We start from the raw sequence: 17,464 nt of genomic DNA, 5'->3' as shown, positions 1-17,464 counted from the left end.
TAAAAAATAAATTAAGAATCTATAAAAGTAAGGGTACTTCTTATGACGACGCTAGATTTCAAATATATACACAGTTGGTTTACTTACATAATATATTCTGTCTCTTTTCAGGTACATTGCAAATAGTGAAGAGTGAGGAGGACGACCAGGGCAAGTATGAGTGCGTCGCTGAAAACTCAATAGGAACAGATTTCTCCAAGCCCACATCTCTGTATGTAAAAGGTAAAATAATAGTTTTATTTCATGTCCAACTTCGCAGTATTATGAGATTTCCAAAATGGCCTCTAAAAGGTATTTCTCGAGATGTTACTTTATTCATGGGTATTAACAACTTTTTCGTAAAAACAGAGCTTTACTCTTTGTCTAGACAGACAAAGTACAAGTATCATTAAGATGTTTTCGTGAGAATCTATTTCATTTCTGATATGTTTTTTCTTTTGCCTCGGAAAGTCTTTATAATCTTCAAAAAATACAATATATTTGACCTAACTAGACACCTACACAGTTAATGTTAGCAATTCTCAGTCATTTAAAAAGGGTTTCTAGAAAAAATAACCAGAAAAAACACGAAAACCCCGAGAAATGTTGAAAACGCTCGGCCAATTTTAATTAGTTGCGAGAACATTTAGGTCGAACTGATTAAAAAAAAAGTATAAATGGAGCATTTCAAGATGAACTATCTGCTTTTTAATAAAACACCGTTATCTCGTGTCAGGATCGCGTCTCGTGATGGTGTATAGCTTAGTGTAATAAGGTTAATTAAATGTATTTTTAGAAAGAGTTTTTGAGTAAGCTACCTTTATTTTAAAGGTGCCTCAGATAGTTCAGGTTATACCCTTAAAACACCTTATTTTCTGACGTAAAAATTGCTTGTTTATACTTTTTTTGTGTGGAATTATACTTGAAAACATGAGCTATTTATGTCAAAGGTACTGCAATTTGTACTGGTTTAGATAAAAATCTCAAAATTAAAATACAAATTTACGTACACGACAACACTAGTAAATATATTTCGCAGTCTCATTACAAACTCTAACATTAATAATGCGAATAGCTTCAAATAACTCAGGCACACGGAGCGGTTGAAAGTAGGCTACGTGTAATATTCACAATATATTTCCTCAGATAGTGTCGGACGACGCCGTAACTCTGACCAGATATAGTGAGAATGATTTTGTTGATATTTCCTTGGGGTATACGAGGAATTGATATTTGAGGTTCTACTCGCTCTTAGGTCTACTATTTTATTGTGGCTCTTAGCTTCTGACGTGGTTTACAAAACTTTGACATTATGAAGATACAAACATACATACATAGACCCACACCTATATAGGCAGAGACTACATCCTTCCACTTACCACGGTCCCTAATAATCGCTTCATCCAAATTCATAACTCTTCACACGAGTTCGTCAGTTTAGGATAATCTTGACTTGATATTCCGCCAGGATGTCCCCGATTTGATTAAGGGACATTCATCTCTAGACCTTTCCTTTATAGAACATATCTTATGTTCATTAAAAGTTAAAACCAAAATCTTTGATAAACAATATATATCAGACAGAATAACCTCTCACCCTTTCATCGAGATTTGTGTTCTTTTTTTGGTCTTTTTAATTCAAATTTAATTTTAAATTCAAATTAATTATTTAAACCTCCAATTTATTCAAATATTAGACTACACAATTTCTCATCATTAATACACATATATAGTCGCTCGTACTACGTATGCCAAAAAGCATATATACTCCCTCAATGTCGACTGTGTATAATATGTATGTCGACGAATAGATGAATTTTCTAAATAAATGTACCAATCAGCTACATCTGTCCTTTTTATTAACGTATAAAAAGGAAAGGGTAAACAAAACGTCGCTCGTTCGTATTTCTGGAGTTGAAACAAGCGGAATAAGAAAACTTGCAATGGTAACAGATCTTTATTGAATTAGTTTCCAAGTTGACGGAAAGGGACTACCGATTTCGTCGTCAAATTGAAGACTTTGACTTCAGTGAAGATCATTTTTATATAGTTTGGTTTATAGTGTTTCTGTTTTGCATAATATACGCAAAAAATCGCGTTTTTCCCATTGAGTTCTTATATATTGGGAACAAATCTCAGGATTCTCTAGTCAGACATTATTTTTATCATGCTGTCAAAATATTAGGACATATTGTCTGGCTATTTGATACTAAAACCAGCTCTGACAATTTTTAAAGGTTTTATTTTTTATCGCCTTCTATGAAAACTACAAGAGATGGAATAGTCCTTACTTGACCGAAAAGCACACAGCACCTAGCAACTTCATTATTGTCTCATAAAAACCAAAGTGTTCCTTTTTTAAATTTAATATAAAATTAAATTAAATATAAATATTCTTTAAAATTTTCTAAAATTACCTCGACTGTTGCGTGTTACCAGCCAGTTGCAAAGAACATTAATTATCTGTTCCTATCGATGTTCAGCGTGTCCGACTCCCTAATCAACGGACTGGCTAATCATGAAATCACAAAATAACGATAGAACAAATCGATATTTATCGTAGGATTTACAAACCTACATCACGAATATACATATTTGATGACAGTTCCTAAAATACATTAAGTTTATACTCGTTATTCCTAAAATAACAACAATGGAAAATTTAAACATGTTCTGATTTAGGAAAATTAAAAAAAAAACAAGCGAATAAATTTTTTTTGCTTTTAAAACAAATATTTTTAAAACGTTTTCTCTTGTCATTCTGTTTGGTTGAGTTTTCCCAAAATACCAAAACATGCAAGCATTACTTAGCTCAATCAAAATCAAAATACTTTCACAGAGCAATTTAGATTGTCTCTCATCAATCATTTCTTATTGACAACAATCATTTGTTCAATCGAAGCCTGCAAAGAACGATAAGCCGTACTTTGTGATTAACATTGACTTCGCTGGGGTAATTTGGAGGTTATCTTCAAGTTGGTAAGTTAAATAAAACTACTGAGGACTTACCTCTGATGTCAAAGGTTTGTTCGATGTTTATAAGTTTGCAACTTAAATAAAACTTCTGATATCTTACTTGGGCATTGGAGGTTGTACAAATTGACAAACTATAACCGGAATGATATATCTATTGTTTCCCATTGTGGTAGGCAGAGACCATGCATTCCCACTTGCTGAGAACCTTACAGATATCTCCTCCTACGCTTCCTCCACACGCATTACTCTTTTCATGCATATTCGACGATTACGGGTACTCCTAACATCTCCCTTTTTTAAGACATTCGAAATAATTTTAAATAACATAATCTGGGTTGGTTTCTGGATGATCGATATTTTTATGCAATTAAAAACATGGCGGCCGGCGCCAATTTGAAACAGTGTTTTTTCGATTCACACCTAAACACACTAATAAAAATATTTTTAAGCTTGAAAAAGTCAAAGATTCAAGTCAATTATTCTTATTTTTTCTCAATTCCATCAAAACACCATTCAGCTGAACGGGCCTTCGTATTTTTCGAGATTGTTGGCTCTTTCTTTCCCATTAAATGCAAAAACGTGAAATTATATAATGCATTATTCTTAAATAAACACGGTTAAAACGGAAGAAATACACTTGTATGAAAAAAATTACCTGGTATTTCCTTTTAAGTGCTAGCTTCTTTTTATTATCATTAATTAAAGGCTGTTGATTAAAAATGGCGGGAATTCTTTCCACTTTAAAAACATTGTAGCTTGACACGTCCGAGGTGCTTGAATAATTAGTGTAAACAAAGTAAATTGGACGAGCGACGTCGGAGTAATATGTATTTTGTGTGGAGACTTAAAGACGCTATGTCACAATGATCACTGTCCATGGCTAGTTGTGTTTTAAAAAGAAAAAAAATAACAAATTAAGTACCTAAGTACAACAATTTCTCATGTTTATCGTTCTTGTGTACATTCAATAGGTTGTAAATTATATTGGTAATCAAAGGTATATGTTATAAGTTTTGTAAATCTATTAGATGCATTTCAACAGGGGAATTTGTGGTCGGTTGTTACGACGGGTGGACCAAATTGGCCCAGTACAAAAGATAAGCGGACTTCAGTGCACTTGAGTACATTTCATCGAAGACATGCATTTTGAGATCGAATATAAAATTTATTTTGAATATAAACGGAAAATTACATCTACTTATTTATTTGTCGTTTCATTCGATAGCCGATATGTCGTGTGGTTCCCGACACCAATAGAAAAAGGAATAGGACTACTCCATCTCTTTCCCATGGATGTCGTAAAAATCGACTAAGGGATTGGTTTATATAGTTGGGATTCATCTTTTAGGCGATTGGCTTGCAACCTGTCAATAACAACACCAAAACAAAAGAAGTATGCAGGTATTGTGGCAAGTTGACAGATTTAGTCTCTGTCTACCCTTCTAGGACAAAGGCGTGGCTGATTAAACAAAAATTCGCCCATACGACTCACAGCGAAAATATTAACTTTTTCCGAAAATATTACACTCGTTTTCTTTGTTAGTGAAAAACTTTGTTAATAACACGTACTGTAATTACATTGAGTGTGCTGTAAAACTCCTTATTCCTTGTTCTTTCCCCCCTTTTATCGCCCTTTTTAGCCAACAAAGTGGACTTTTGAATATGCAACCTGCCACTTTTAACGAGATTGGGTGTCACACCCTTTGCTTGTAGTCGCCATTACTTAAGAGGGTGCACCATTTTCTTTTTTACTGGTGATATATTAGAATAAAATTCTTTACAATATGTACGTATAGTGTTTACGAAAAGGAGTTGTGTAAAGCTACAATTTTATAATATATATCTAACTACTATGATTGTTTTTTTTTTAAACGCATGTTTTTCTAAATGAAACTTATTGAGCTATACCGCTAGAACGGTTTTTTTACGATAACGCATGTATTAATAGTAATAATATAAGTTATTTATAAAAAATGTTAAATATCGTTGATTTAGACAATTTTATTATTATCAAAGTCAACACTAATGTCAATATTTTTTTTTACAATTTATTTGTTGGGCACAACACAAAAACTGACACTCCCCCTTAAAGAACAATCAACACGGCAATGTTTAACTGTGTTGCAAACTGCAAGAAAAAAATATAGGAAAATTAGTATCCAATTATTTAATAACTGCATAGATACTTGAGCATTGATTCATAGAGCCTTTAAGGGACTTTAACGAATGTTTTATTTTAGGAAATGCGTCTTCGAGGTTCGCTGAATTGAGATTAAAAAATGCACTAAGCAGACCCCTATATATAAGAGTTTCCGTTTTTTTCTATATAATAAAGATCTTTGAAGCAAATGGGATCCAGGTTCCGAAGCTTAATGGCAGAGGGTGCAACTGGAAACACATCAAGCTATCATAACAGATAAATAAACTCTTTACTGAATCAAGAAAAACAAACAGAGAGACATATACTTTTCGATATTCCTAAACAAATGATTTTCTTCACAGTGAGAAGAGTATCACCGCAGTTCTCCATCCCACCACCCCCCAAGACGGAGGTCATGCTTGGAGGTAACCTGACTCTCAAATGTGTTGCCTTTGGATCACCCATGCCTACTGTCAAATGGAGGAAAGGTAAGATAACATATCTTTGATATATCTTTAGGTATTGAAATATAAGTAAACAATCTTGAAATTAATTAAATATAAAAATATACTTGTGAAATATAGCAAAATTCATTCATTATGACATCCGATAATCCATGTTTTTTTTACTATTTGAATTTATTTATAAATAGAGGTGTCAAAATTATTACAATTTCTGAACTATATAATATTAAAACAACCTAATAAAAATGACATAAAATTCCTAAACTACAAACAAAAAAAATATTATTTAAGTTTGGACCCCTACGTAGGATTTCTATCACGCAGGCAGCATTCTACTATGTACATTAGAATACGTAAAAATATTGTTAAAATTTACATTATTTACATACAAACGACCGATATGTATCATACAAATTATATTGCGCAAAATGTCATTTTAAGACTATTAAACCTTATTGTTCTTACCAGGTCTTACAAAATGGCTGACGCCCGAAGATAATCCTCCACTGGGCCTAAATACTCTTAAACTGGAAGACATCAGGGAATCCGCTAACTACACCTGCGAGGCAGCCAGTGTGCTCGGGGTTATAGAAGCCACTTCTGAGGTCAAAGTACAGAGTAAGTACCATATGATAACTCTATAAAATAATCAATAAAAATAAAACGGTTTTTATGATTATTCTGTATCTGTGTCACACGTATGAGAGCCAATCTCTTTACAGTACACAATCGGGTATTTTAGCGCAAACTTAATCAAAATCTAAGAACTTCTACTTCTTAGTTTTAATGCCGGTTAGATCCTCACTTTTATAGAGCCCAGGCCGCACAATTGAGAAGAAAAGCTCTATTTTAGTCATTCTTTTCTTAACGAAGCATCTCCCGTCCTACTTGATTCATACATCCAAATCTTACCTGATACGGTTTGATATGTATTTGTTAACATAATTATTTGTCACATCAGAGTTAAAAATGAGTAAAAATTATGGGCAATCGGTACAAAAATAACTTTTCAAATAACTTACACAGTTAACAAACAACACACAAAATTTGCCAAATCCACAGATATATAGTTAACATATCACAACGATCGAGAACTTATATCTCACCTCAATAGACATGGGTTCTTCCAATCGCTCAAATTGGATCCCAGGGCTTACATGACGTTGGCGGGTAATATTAATGAACACTTCTGAGCTAGGTCTTTCATTCTAACAATTCTTTCTCGGCTTCATCAGGATTATTCTGTCTGTTAATTTTGTCGCTGTCTAAAACCTCTACTGTATTTTGCAATTCCATTTATTCGGATTCCTATTTTACATGTCAAAGGAGTTAGGGAGCCTCTGAATACATTTCTAGCTTTGTTTAAGATTATAATATGTAAAAGGCTATTAAAAAAACATTTGGTTCTATTAACCCTTAACGGGTTTTTGTTAACACTTTCGCAGGAAACTGTGAGACAGCTGAGACGAGTAACTGAATCAAATTACACTCATAATTTCTTCGGATAACTGTTGCAAATTTATGCTAATAGCTCCTCGGAGGTGGGTGGTGGGATTTGGGAAAATCAATTTGATAAATTGTGGCAAGTCGAGACATCCATTATGAATTAGTACTATAATTCATAATTGAAAGGGTTGGAAAGTTGCTGGCCCCGGAGACAAACGAATGTCGTTCCTTCATCAATGATTTATTATTGTTACTTTGCGTTCCGTTTTCTCATTCAATCGGGATTAAGTTCCATCTAGTTCTATTCAATATTGATAGCTCCATTTGTAATTTCGAACATTTATAAAGATTAGCCGGCTAAATTGCTTGATAGGAAGGACAGTTGCTAAATTGTTCTTAAGCTTAATTTGTGAATTTATCTTTTACATGTGCTGTACTGTACTATGTACATACATTGCCTCTTGCCAATTTTTATGGTTTTAGCCCAACCAAAACCTCGGTATCTAAAACTTATGATTACGAGCATTACCTAAGCTATTTTATTTTAATTCTGTAAATCCTCAAAATATTTTATGACTTGCTATCGTCAGCAATCTTAAAAATTTAATTAACTAATTTTTTTATTCCTTTTTTCTTTGCTTTATATTTGTTATGGTATTTATCTTCATAAAGCAAAACTGAAACATTAACAATTTCCAGCACTACCTGGACCACCAACTGAAGTGAGAGCTTCGGAGATCACAGCGACCACCGTGCGACTCGCTTGGACTTATAGTGGTCCTGAGGAGCCCCAGTACTACGTAATACAGTACAAGCCCAAATATGCTAACCAGGTATGTACAAATATTGTTTTATCTTGAATTATTTCTTCAATTGATTAACACAATACAATGAAATTCAACAGCAACTACCTTTTCTTTCTCAAGAATTTCATCTTTATTTTTGCCATCATCATCCGCCTTGGGTTTGACCGTCCCGATGCCTTCTAAAAACCAAGAGTATACGAAGTCTATATTTTTGCAAATACTTGTAACTTCACAAACATTGTCCAACAGGCCTTCAGCGAGATCTCCGGCGTCATAACTCAGTACTACTCGGTAACAAACCTCTCTCCGTACACTGAGTATGAGATGTACGTCATCGCTGTCAATAACATTGGTAGAGGCCCGCCTTCTGCGCCAGCGGTCATCACCACAGGCGAAACGGGTAAGAAATAATTTTGTTTTGTAATCTCCCACTAGCAACACATTGACTTTATATACCAAGTCTCAAGAAAACCAAGACAGGCTGTTCTTGTCGCAATATTGTGATATTTTATCCCGGAATGTACCAAGCGCTACCATTTATTCGACGAATGATCATTTAATAACGACTCAGGGATCTAGGATTGTACAAAATTATAAATAATCAGCTTTTGAATCGTGGCATTAGGGTCGTATTTTCCACATCGGTAAATTAGAAGAACATACAAGGTATAGTGCCGTCTTACAGACATTCTAGGACACCACAAAAGTTTATTAATTAATTAAAGTTATATATGGATACCTGCTACCGGCGCTATTCTGCAATATTTTATCGTATAAGAACCATCGAATTTTTGGTCATCACACTATATAGAATATATCTTTTAAGACTTCCCAAAAATCTACCAGTCATCATCTGTAGCGTTTCATTTACTACTTATTTTAGTTAACAGTTAGCTTTTGTCTAAATTTAAAAGGAATTTATACAACGCATTTGTCCATACGCTTATTAAAATTTAGTTTCCATCTTGCTGCCTGTTACCATCATGATTTAGTTAATTTCTTTCATTAAGTAAAATCGTTTTGATTTCTTGCGCTGGTTTATAAGTTTTAAGATTTGTTTCAACGTCTTTCCATGCCTACGCGTTTACGCGACATACAACGCCGTCGCTTCATGTAAGTTTTCGCTTTTAACTTTTTTTATTGTTATCATGGTACAATAGAACTAGGCATCTTAATTTATGTCTTTAAAAAGAGCATTTAGATCAGTAATGCGCTATATAAAAATACGTTTCTAATAATGGTGAAATTAGTATCCTTGATCATATCATTATTGTCTATGGATACCTGGAATTTTCATTTATTCAAAATTATACATATATTCAAAATACAATTAATATAGTTCAGCATCATAAGAGTATAATATTAACAAAGCCCAGATTTACCAATAAGGGAGCTTTTACGTGTCATCTTATTGTACCGTGATTTAAATCTCTTTATCTTCAGTTTGATTTGCACATTTATTTTATTTTTTTGTAGAATTTAGTCGTAGTGCGTAAATTTTTGTTTCCAGTTTTTCATGCACCATTACGTTACCTCAATCCAGAATGAAATATATGAAAAAACAATATGTACTTTGTTCACACCTATTTTCTATTTTGTGCACCGTTTGTGTGTTATGATTACCTACTGTTATTGTTACTGTCCTCTATAACTAATGATGTCTTTATGTTGCGCCTTCCAGTGGATTCCTTGTATGGAGGTACCAGTAAGTATCAAAAACAAGTAATTTGGGAATCAGTGGTGTCTAAACAGCATGATATTAATACATTCTTACCTGGCGCAATAACAATTAATGTTGTAACTGTATTAGTTTTCGCTGTAGTAAATAGATTTGTTATTGTCCGCATTTCTTATGTTTATTCTACTTTGATATAATTAATCCAAAATTCATTTATTTTATAACATCTTGTCAAGCTATCCAATCTAATTCACCTTGGCATAATATTAAATTCAACTCGGGAAACTCGCTTCAAATGTCCCGTGTCAGGGAACAGACAAAAATACAACTCAGATGAGTTGGTAATGAAACGCTTCTGTATCAAAATTGTTCAGAGATGTTTTTTATCTCCTTTATATTTGTTGTAACGGAAAGTTTGCCGTCGCCCTGCCTTCGCTCCCAAATGAGATTATAGCGTTTTAATATTGCTCAACCCCGAAAAACTTTTATTGTTTCGTCCTTTCTGGGCATTATAAACAGAAAAGAGATTTTTCATTGAGTCACGCCCCTTTTTGTGTTGGAGGCTACGATTACAAATCCTATTAAGTCTCTATTGTGCCCGCGACGCTTATTGTCACATTTTTATTTCCATTTTAAACGTAATTGAGATGAGCCGAGTCGCTCCTTAATTTGATATTGCGTAGTTCTCTTATTATTACTTTTATGGTAATAGGATTTGAATTATTACGGTTTTATGGAAAAGACCTTTAACCTTCAGATACAACGGTTGTTGTGGAATTTATTTCTTTTGAAGTTTTGGGTTAATGAAGTTTGGTTGTTTGCGAGCATGGTTTAAGCTTAGGGTAAATGGTGCGTGTTGCTGCAACGTTGGATATAACAACTGCCTTACATGGCCTAACTGTCTATGGTGGATTTTTATTTCAGAAAGCTGATATTTCATTTTTCTTTCTTTCAAGATAAAGTGTGTCTAACATTATTATCACGAATTATTAAAAGTCTCAATACTGCTTTACTAAACATGACAATCATCAAACTGTTCATAATCCCGTAAAACCTGAAGTATCGTTATAGAATAAGAGTACTAGAAGTGGCCCTGGAATTTCCAGAGGTGTTAACAAAACGCAAAAAAAAAAAAGCATATGCCTTTCATGCATCTATTTTATTTATGTGCAGGTGTAGGTGTAGGCACCAATACAAAAAAGAATAGGACCACTCCATCTCTTTCCCATGGATGTAATCGTAAGAGGCGACTAAGGGATAGGCTTACAAACTTGGGATTCTTTTTTAGGCGATGGGCTAGCAACCTGTCACTATTTATATCTCAACTATCTTTAAGCCAAATAGCTGAACATGGCCATTCAGTCTCTTCAAGACTGTTGGCTCTGACTGCCCCACAAGGGATATAGGACGCGACCATATGTATGTCTATATTTTATTTAGCTCTTTGATGACATTATACTCGACAAGACATTGAAAGCCCATCATATAATGCTTCCCGTTTTTTTTCTCTTAAATTGTGCTTTATTATTACTTGTTTTCGTTAATCTTAGGCTTAACATAAGAGTTATATTACATTTAATATAATGCTGAAAGTAGAATTCTAGATGCTTATTTTAGTGACAAGTTTATATAAGCATAATAATAAAATATACAATTGAACAATTGTCATCTTTTTATCATTTATTTGTAATATAAATATGAATACTGGATAAAAAAATCTATATTTAAAGTTTAGTTTTCATAAGATAGTATCGCATTACTATTTTTTTTATTCGTCAAGCATGATTCTGGTATGTGTGTAGATTAGGGCTTATTTAGGTAATTATCAAGGTTGTTTACTGTTTGTGTTATAATTTTAGTCTGTTGTATGAGACAGTAGCTGACTCTACCTTAAAATTATTACCAACATTCGTTTTTTTTTAATAGATTTCCTACTTACGTAAAAAACTTTAAACTTGCAATTAATAAATCAGAAAAAAGCAATTAACAAATAAGAAATATTGTATATCCGCCAACAATCTTTTAATATTTTTTTATTATTTACTAAAAAATATTAATTACTTACCTACCATACGATGGTATGCAAATTCTTAAAAATCATCATTTTCCTGTTAATTATTAGCGTCCTCTCAACGTTGACATTATTTTTTTTTACCAGAACCGGGTTCCGCGCCAAGAAACGTCCAAGTTCGTCCACTCAGCTCCAGCACTATGGTCATCCAGTGGGATGAACCTGAAACCCCGAATGGACAAGTCACAGTAAGTTGACCAGCATGAACATTTGTCTTTATGGAGTGGAGATTTTGATAATTAACCCTTCTTCATCTTCCTGAGTAGGTATTTTTGCTAGGTATATACATTGGTACTAATTTATATTGTACATAAAAAAATTATATAAATGACTAGATTCTGAAGTAGTATATTGTTACCGTTTGTATTATTAGTGCCGTGCGATTCCCGGCGCCAATAGAAAAAAAGAATAGGACCACTCCATCTCTTTCCCATGGATGTCGTAAAAGACGACTAAGGGATAGGCTAGGGATTCTTTTTTAGGCGATGGGATAGCAACCTGTCACTATTTGAATCTCAATTCTATCACTAAGACAAATAGCTGAACGTGGCCATTCAGTCTTTTTAAGACTGTTGGCTCTATCTACCCCACAAGGGATATAGACGTGATCATATGTATGTATATGTTTATTGTTACCCTGTTTGAAGTGAGATATATTTATTCATCAGATCATTCAATTATTTTTATCTTCACAGGGTTACAAGATTTACTACACGACGGACCCATCACAACCTCTACAATCCTGGCATTCTCAAATGGTAAGATTTGATACGTACGTTTGTATAAATCGTGTGTGTTGTCCCGACCAAAATAGAAACAAAAAATATGGTCGCGATGTAGTCGGCACGTTTGTCAGTTTAATTTGTTCTTTATTTTTTGTTTTTGCGTCTACCACCTTAGACCTCATTCACCATTCTCTCCCATTCTCCCAGATTTTAGTAAAACGCTCTTAAAATTTATGAATCTCAATTCTATCATTAAGCCAAATAGCTGAACGTGGCCAGTTGGCTCTGTCTACCCCGCAAGGGATATAGACGTGACCATATGTATGTATGTATGCTCTTAAAATAAACTCACAAAATTATTTTTCAATCAAAGATGGACTGCTACCCATTAGGCAGATTGGATCACTCAAAACTTTTTGCAAATTCTCTAAAATTTATTTTTAATGACAGATGGACAACAGCCACTTGACAACAATCAGTGAGCTGACACCTCACACTGTCTACACGATACGGGTGCAAGCGTTCACGTCAGTAGGACCTGGACCCATTTCTGCGCCAGTTCAAGTGAAGACACAGCAAGGTATGTTGTCACGGGGTTATAAAAATAAATGTAGAAAGCAAATGCATACTCAACAAACAGCCTTATTTTACTTATGGAGTAAAATGGAGTACCTACCATCGAATTTAGTGGCAGAAACTGGTAAGACAACTATGACACTATCATGGCGTCGCACGGCCCACACCGGTCAATTAAAAGTGTCCACGCCCGCCAAAAGGCCTGATTGTCAGTTTAAAAATTTAAATTTAGAAGGCAAAAGCATACCTAACATACAGCCTTTTACTCACTCATAAAACAGGTGTGCCGTCCCAGCCGTCGAACCTAGTAGCCGTAGAAGCAGGCGAGACATCCGTGACGTTATCATGGCGCCGCCCGGCCCACGCCGGCGACAACATTGTGTCCTACGAGCTGTACTGGAATGACACGTACGCGAAGGAACACCATCGGAAGTGAGTCCAGCGGTTTATTTTTATTGTCATTGTCACTTTAGTGATGAAAAAAAAATTTTTTTTTGAATTGATAAGTATATAAATAATTTTATGCATTTTGAACACGCATAAAAGAACGTAAGGCCAGCAAAATATAAGAAAAAAAAAACAAATATTAGAATGCATTAAATCGATACACGATAAAGTATGAATATCTTCATTGTTACGAGTTGCCATTTTGAATTTTTGCGAATATATGCTGCCAGCTTATTTTGAGAATATCTAATTTTCTCATAAAACATTCACAATGTTAGCATTTTTTTTTTATATCTATCTTATTTTCTTATTTCTTCAGATCTATCTTACCTATTATATTTCTTTCTTTAAACGTTACAGTTTGTGCTAGTTTAATCCTAAGTACGCCCAATTAACTATGTCAATAAACTCCTATTTTCCTAATCTAGGCGGATACCAATAGCCGAGACGTACACCCTAAACGGGTTATACCCCAACACTTTATACTACATCTGGTTGGCGGCGCGTTCGCAACGGGGCGAGGGGGCTACGACGCCCCCCATCGCGGTCCGAACAAAACAATATGGTATGTCCACTACTGGCCGCTTGGAGTGATGTGAGAGTGTGTAGGCCGGCTGGAAAGGCAACGGGTTTAAATTTAGAATATATTTTTTTTTTATTGTAAGAAGAAGGATTACATAAATTTTAGCCAGTATCACCATGTCCTATTCTTGCTACTATAAATAATTGGGTTTAAATTTAATTAAGTAAAAGAAAGTGTTGGTGCGTAGGTACAATTTTTTAACCCCGATAATTATAATTATATTCTAAACAATAAAGTATGTATTTAAAATTGTATAATGACACGATAATCAGATTGCTGTTTTAATATAAGCAAGCAAACTAAATTTCATTTGCAGTATTATAATCTTCCATTGGATACTTGTTTAATTTGCTTTCATTTACTGAAGTTACATGGATATTTTCTTATTATTATCAAAGAATCACAAATTCTGTTTAAAATAAAAAACTAACATAAACTTCCATAGTAGATTTTATTATCATTGAAAACTTTTGAAAGCGCTCTAATTATCATTTTAACTAAAAACTTTATTATTCCCGGTTTTTCCATCTCCGAGTTTTCATATTTTTTCTTGCGTTCTAATAAACCTCCCTTGTAAGCTCGCTCCGACTGTTATCTCTGTAAAAAATAAAGATCTTGATATTTGTTCCAACGCTTTATTAATCCAGTGTAATTGGCAACGAGAAACAGCTATTTCTTCCTGTTTTTCTTTTACGACGGGAAGGGGATGCGTGGTGATACTTTGAAAATTCAATACCGAGTGCCTTCCCAGCGGGCGGTTTGTGATAATGTGTGAAAGTTGAGACCGATCGGTCGTCCAGGTAACTCTACTGTAATATTTCACATAAAAGCACCTGCCCGGCACGCTGCCAGTAATTCAGCACAAGCACAGTTTTATATCACGATATGTGTTCGTAATCGTACATTGTGGACGGGTAAAGTGTACGCACCGAGTTACGCTTCCGAACATATGCCGCTTTCCGATTTAAATGCGTACACAGTACCTCGAGCCCTCCATCCATCGCTGGTGAGGCCGCAGCCCTACCGGCCAATGTCTCACTCGCTTCGGATCACCGACAAAATTGCAGTTTTAAGAAGTTCGATCCGAACTCCCGCCGAGCTGAGTCGCCATTTTAAAACTGGAGTTATGTTATTGCTCCATAAGCGAGCTCGCAACTCGGCGGTCTTATTAACTAATGGATCAAGGGCTTTAGTAGTAGCTTTATGTTGTTCGTAGGTCAGTTTCAATCTGAGGCTAACGCCTCGAGTGACCTGTTTTCATTTTGTTTTTTAATACAGCGAGTTACGCGACCAACGAAGGGACTCATTTATTCATCACGCTTAAACCGAAGAATCATCAAACATACATTCGGGGTTCAACAATAACAACTTCATTGGTCGTCAGCTCGAACATAATCATCACAATTTTCTTCCAACAGGAGAAAGTGTGACGGATGAGACATAAGAGATGTATGGGCGAGCGGATCCTACACTCACACACACACACAATGTGCATGCTCGACTTTATTTTGGCGGCTGAGCCGTCTTTTCATTTTGTTTGGGCACCGTTATTTTTGTTTTCCAATCGCATTCAGTGATTGCATCGGCTAGGTTCGGTGGCGGGTCTAACGGGGCGCGCGGCTCGCGAGCGCCCGCGCCCGTTTCAGTTGCAGGTCCTGGGATTCGGTTTCTTATAATTGAGCTTGTTTAGTTCCCGGAGCTCCCCCGATGAACGTAACCGCCGTGGCTATTTCCCCTACTGCGATTCGGGTGTCTTGGCAACCGCCGCCGGCCGAGCGGGCGAACGGCCGGATCGCTTATTACAAGCTGCTTTGTGTGGAGTCGGAGAGAGGGGATTCTGAGGCGACGGTGGTGAAGCTGAACCAGACGACGTTCACCCTGGACGAGCTGCGCCGCTGGACGGAGTACCGCATTTGGGTGTTGGCGGGCACCAGCGTGGGCGACGGCCCCGCCTCCTACCCGGTCACAGTGCGCACGCACGAAGACGGTACGTGTCACAACCACTCATTGGCAACTAATAACAAATTTAATTAGCTATCAGTCTCAATTTTATGACTTTGTTGTTAATATTTTTAACCTATAATTAAGTTTAATATCAATAAAAATTACTTTATTTTATTAAAAAATCTAATCCTGATCTTCATTTGTTTAAATTTCAGATGAATTTTATTCATAAAATTGAGACTTTAAAGCCAAAGATTATATTAACTTTCAATATTATAATCATCTCTAAAATTAACAAAGTTCTTTGGCGATGTAATATCATAGGCCTTTTATAAGGAACTCTTCCTTTAACCCTCTTTAGGAAATCCTGAGGGAATCATGAAAGATTATAGTTAACAATGCCCTCTGATATTACATTTAGATCGATTAAACATTTCAATTTAAATAAAATAACATTATCTTTTATCTTGATCATGTTTTGGTGCTAAGGTTTCTGGAGTAATAATCGTGTTGGGAGAATGAGGAAAATTATTCATGATAGTCAGAAAGATGATTAAATATATTCACTCAGTTTTATATCAATCATTAATAAGCGTTAAATTACCTCGTTCATGAATGATTTTCCCTTTGCATTGGGATTCGAGTCAAAATTGAAATACATTGTATCATTAATGAGTTCCAGTAATCAATTGTAATCTATCTAGATTAAATATTATAAATAGTTTCAATTTTGTCTGTTTTCCAAACTAATGACTATCAAATGTTTGCTAACTCATTGGTGGTGGGATCTGATTCCAAATCATTTTATTCGTCAAATATTATTATATCATTACAACCACGAACCGTTGAAGCGCTGTTTACTATCAAAATTACTAATGTCATTTTTTCTTTTGTTCCCTTTTTATGAGCATATAGCAGGATTCTATTCAAGGAGGTTAATTCTCGTAACGAAATTTTACTATGCTTGCCGATGAACATGTATTATATCGTATATCATGTCACTGATGATCATTTTGTTCACCGTTTCACCGCTGTGCGCAGCGGCATCAAATATTTCCACTCACTGTCACATGTAATGATTTATTTTTGTGACGAGCCGCCCGGGCTCAAGATGGCACTCACTGAAATGCAAATTTTATATTGCACCTGATATAGTGTCGACGGCACCTGTATATTAATTTTTGGCGCACAGTTGTTAAGTATTTAGCGATGGACACAATTTTGCATGTTTTCCTTACGACACAGCACCATTTTTCGTTCAATTGATTTCACTAGGCACCAGAGGGCTTGTTTTTGAGTTACGCACATTATGGTATGTATAGTCTAACCCGTTGTAACGTCAAGCCAAATTGAGCCAAGCACAATGGTATGGTGGAAAATTTAGGTTTTCATTATGACGTGGATAGATTCATCGTTCGATGGAGTACGTAACTTGAAAGTAAGGTCCCAGCTAGGTTCACGTCGGGCGCACGCAACCTTGCTTGTATGTTCGTGTGGTTGCGTGTGGCTGACTGCACTTTTAGGAAGCACTCAGCACCACTTAGCGACGACACGAGGTGAGAGAGCGAGTGCGTGACACTACAAGGCGATAACCGTATGAGCTTGCGTATTTCATGCACTCGCTTTTCA

The 17,464-nt window shown here is 35.2% G+C and overlaps 1 protein-coding gene across 2 annotated transcripts in view; it reads left to right on the top strand.

Annotated features, from left to right (window-relative positions):
• Positions 1 to 17,464, top strand: part of LOC106141380 (tyrosine-protein phosphatase Lar) — a 365,581-nt gene that overhangs the window by 339,343 nt on the left and 8,774 nt on the right. Inside the window, exons 7-18 of one of the 2 annotated variants that reach the window (XM_060946412.1) lie at positions 112 to 222; positions 5,458 to 5,583; positions 6,028 to 6,177; positions 7,705 to 7,838; positions 8,061 to 8,211; positions 9,493 to 9,516; positions 11,648 to 11,748; positions 12,256 to 12,318; positions 12,736 to 12,865; positions 13,143 to 13,293; positions 13,737 to 13,873; positions 15,582 to 15,878. In XM_060946412.1, the coding sequence (XP_060802395.1) occupies positions 112 to 222; positions 5,458 to 5,583; positions 6,028 to 6,177; positions 7,705 to 7,838; positions 8,061 to 8,211; positions 9,493 to 9,516; positions 11,648 to 11,748; positions 12,256 to 12,318; positions 12,736 to 12,865; positions 13,143 to 13,293; positions 13,737 to 13,873; positions 15,582 to 15,878 (1,575 nt within the window). The remainder of the gene's footprint in view (positions 1 to 111; positions 223 to 5,457; positions 5,584 to 6,027; positions 6,178 to 7,704; positions 7,839 to 8,060; positions 8,212 to 9,492; positions 9,517 to 11,647; positions 11,749 to 12,255; positions 12,319 to 12,735; positions 12,866 to 13,142; positions 13,294 to 13,736; positions 13,874 to 15,581; positions 15,879 to 17,464) is intronic. The other variant, XM_060946413.1, reaches the window with a different exon arrangement.

The sequence above is a fragment of the Amyelois transitella genome, chromosome 11, assembly GCF_032362555.1.
Source record: "Amyelois transitella isolate CPQ chromosome 11, ilAmyTran1.1, whole genome shotgun sequence".
Taxonomy (NCBI): Eukaryota; Metazoa; Arthropoda; class Insecta; order Lepidoptera; family Pyralidae; genus Amyelois; species Amyelois transitella.
The sequence above is the reverse complement of the archived record's forward strand: the minus strand, read 5'-3'. Positions and strand labels throughout refer to the sequence as shown.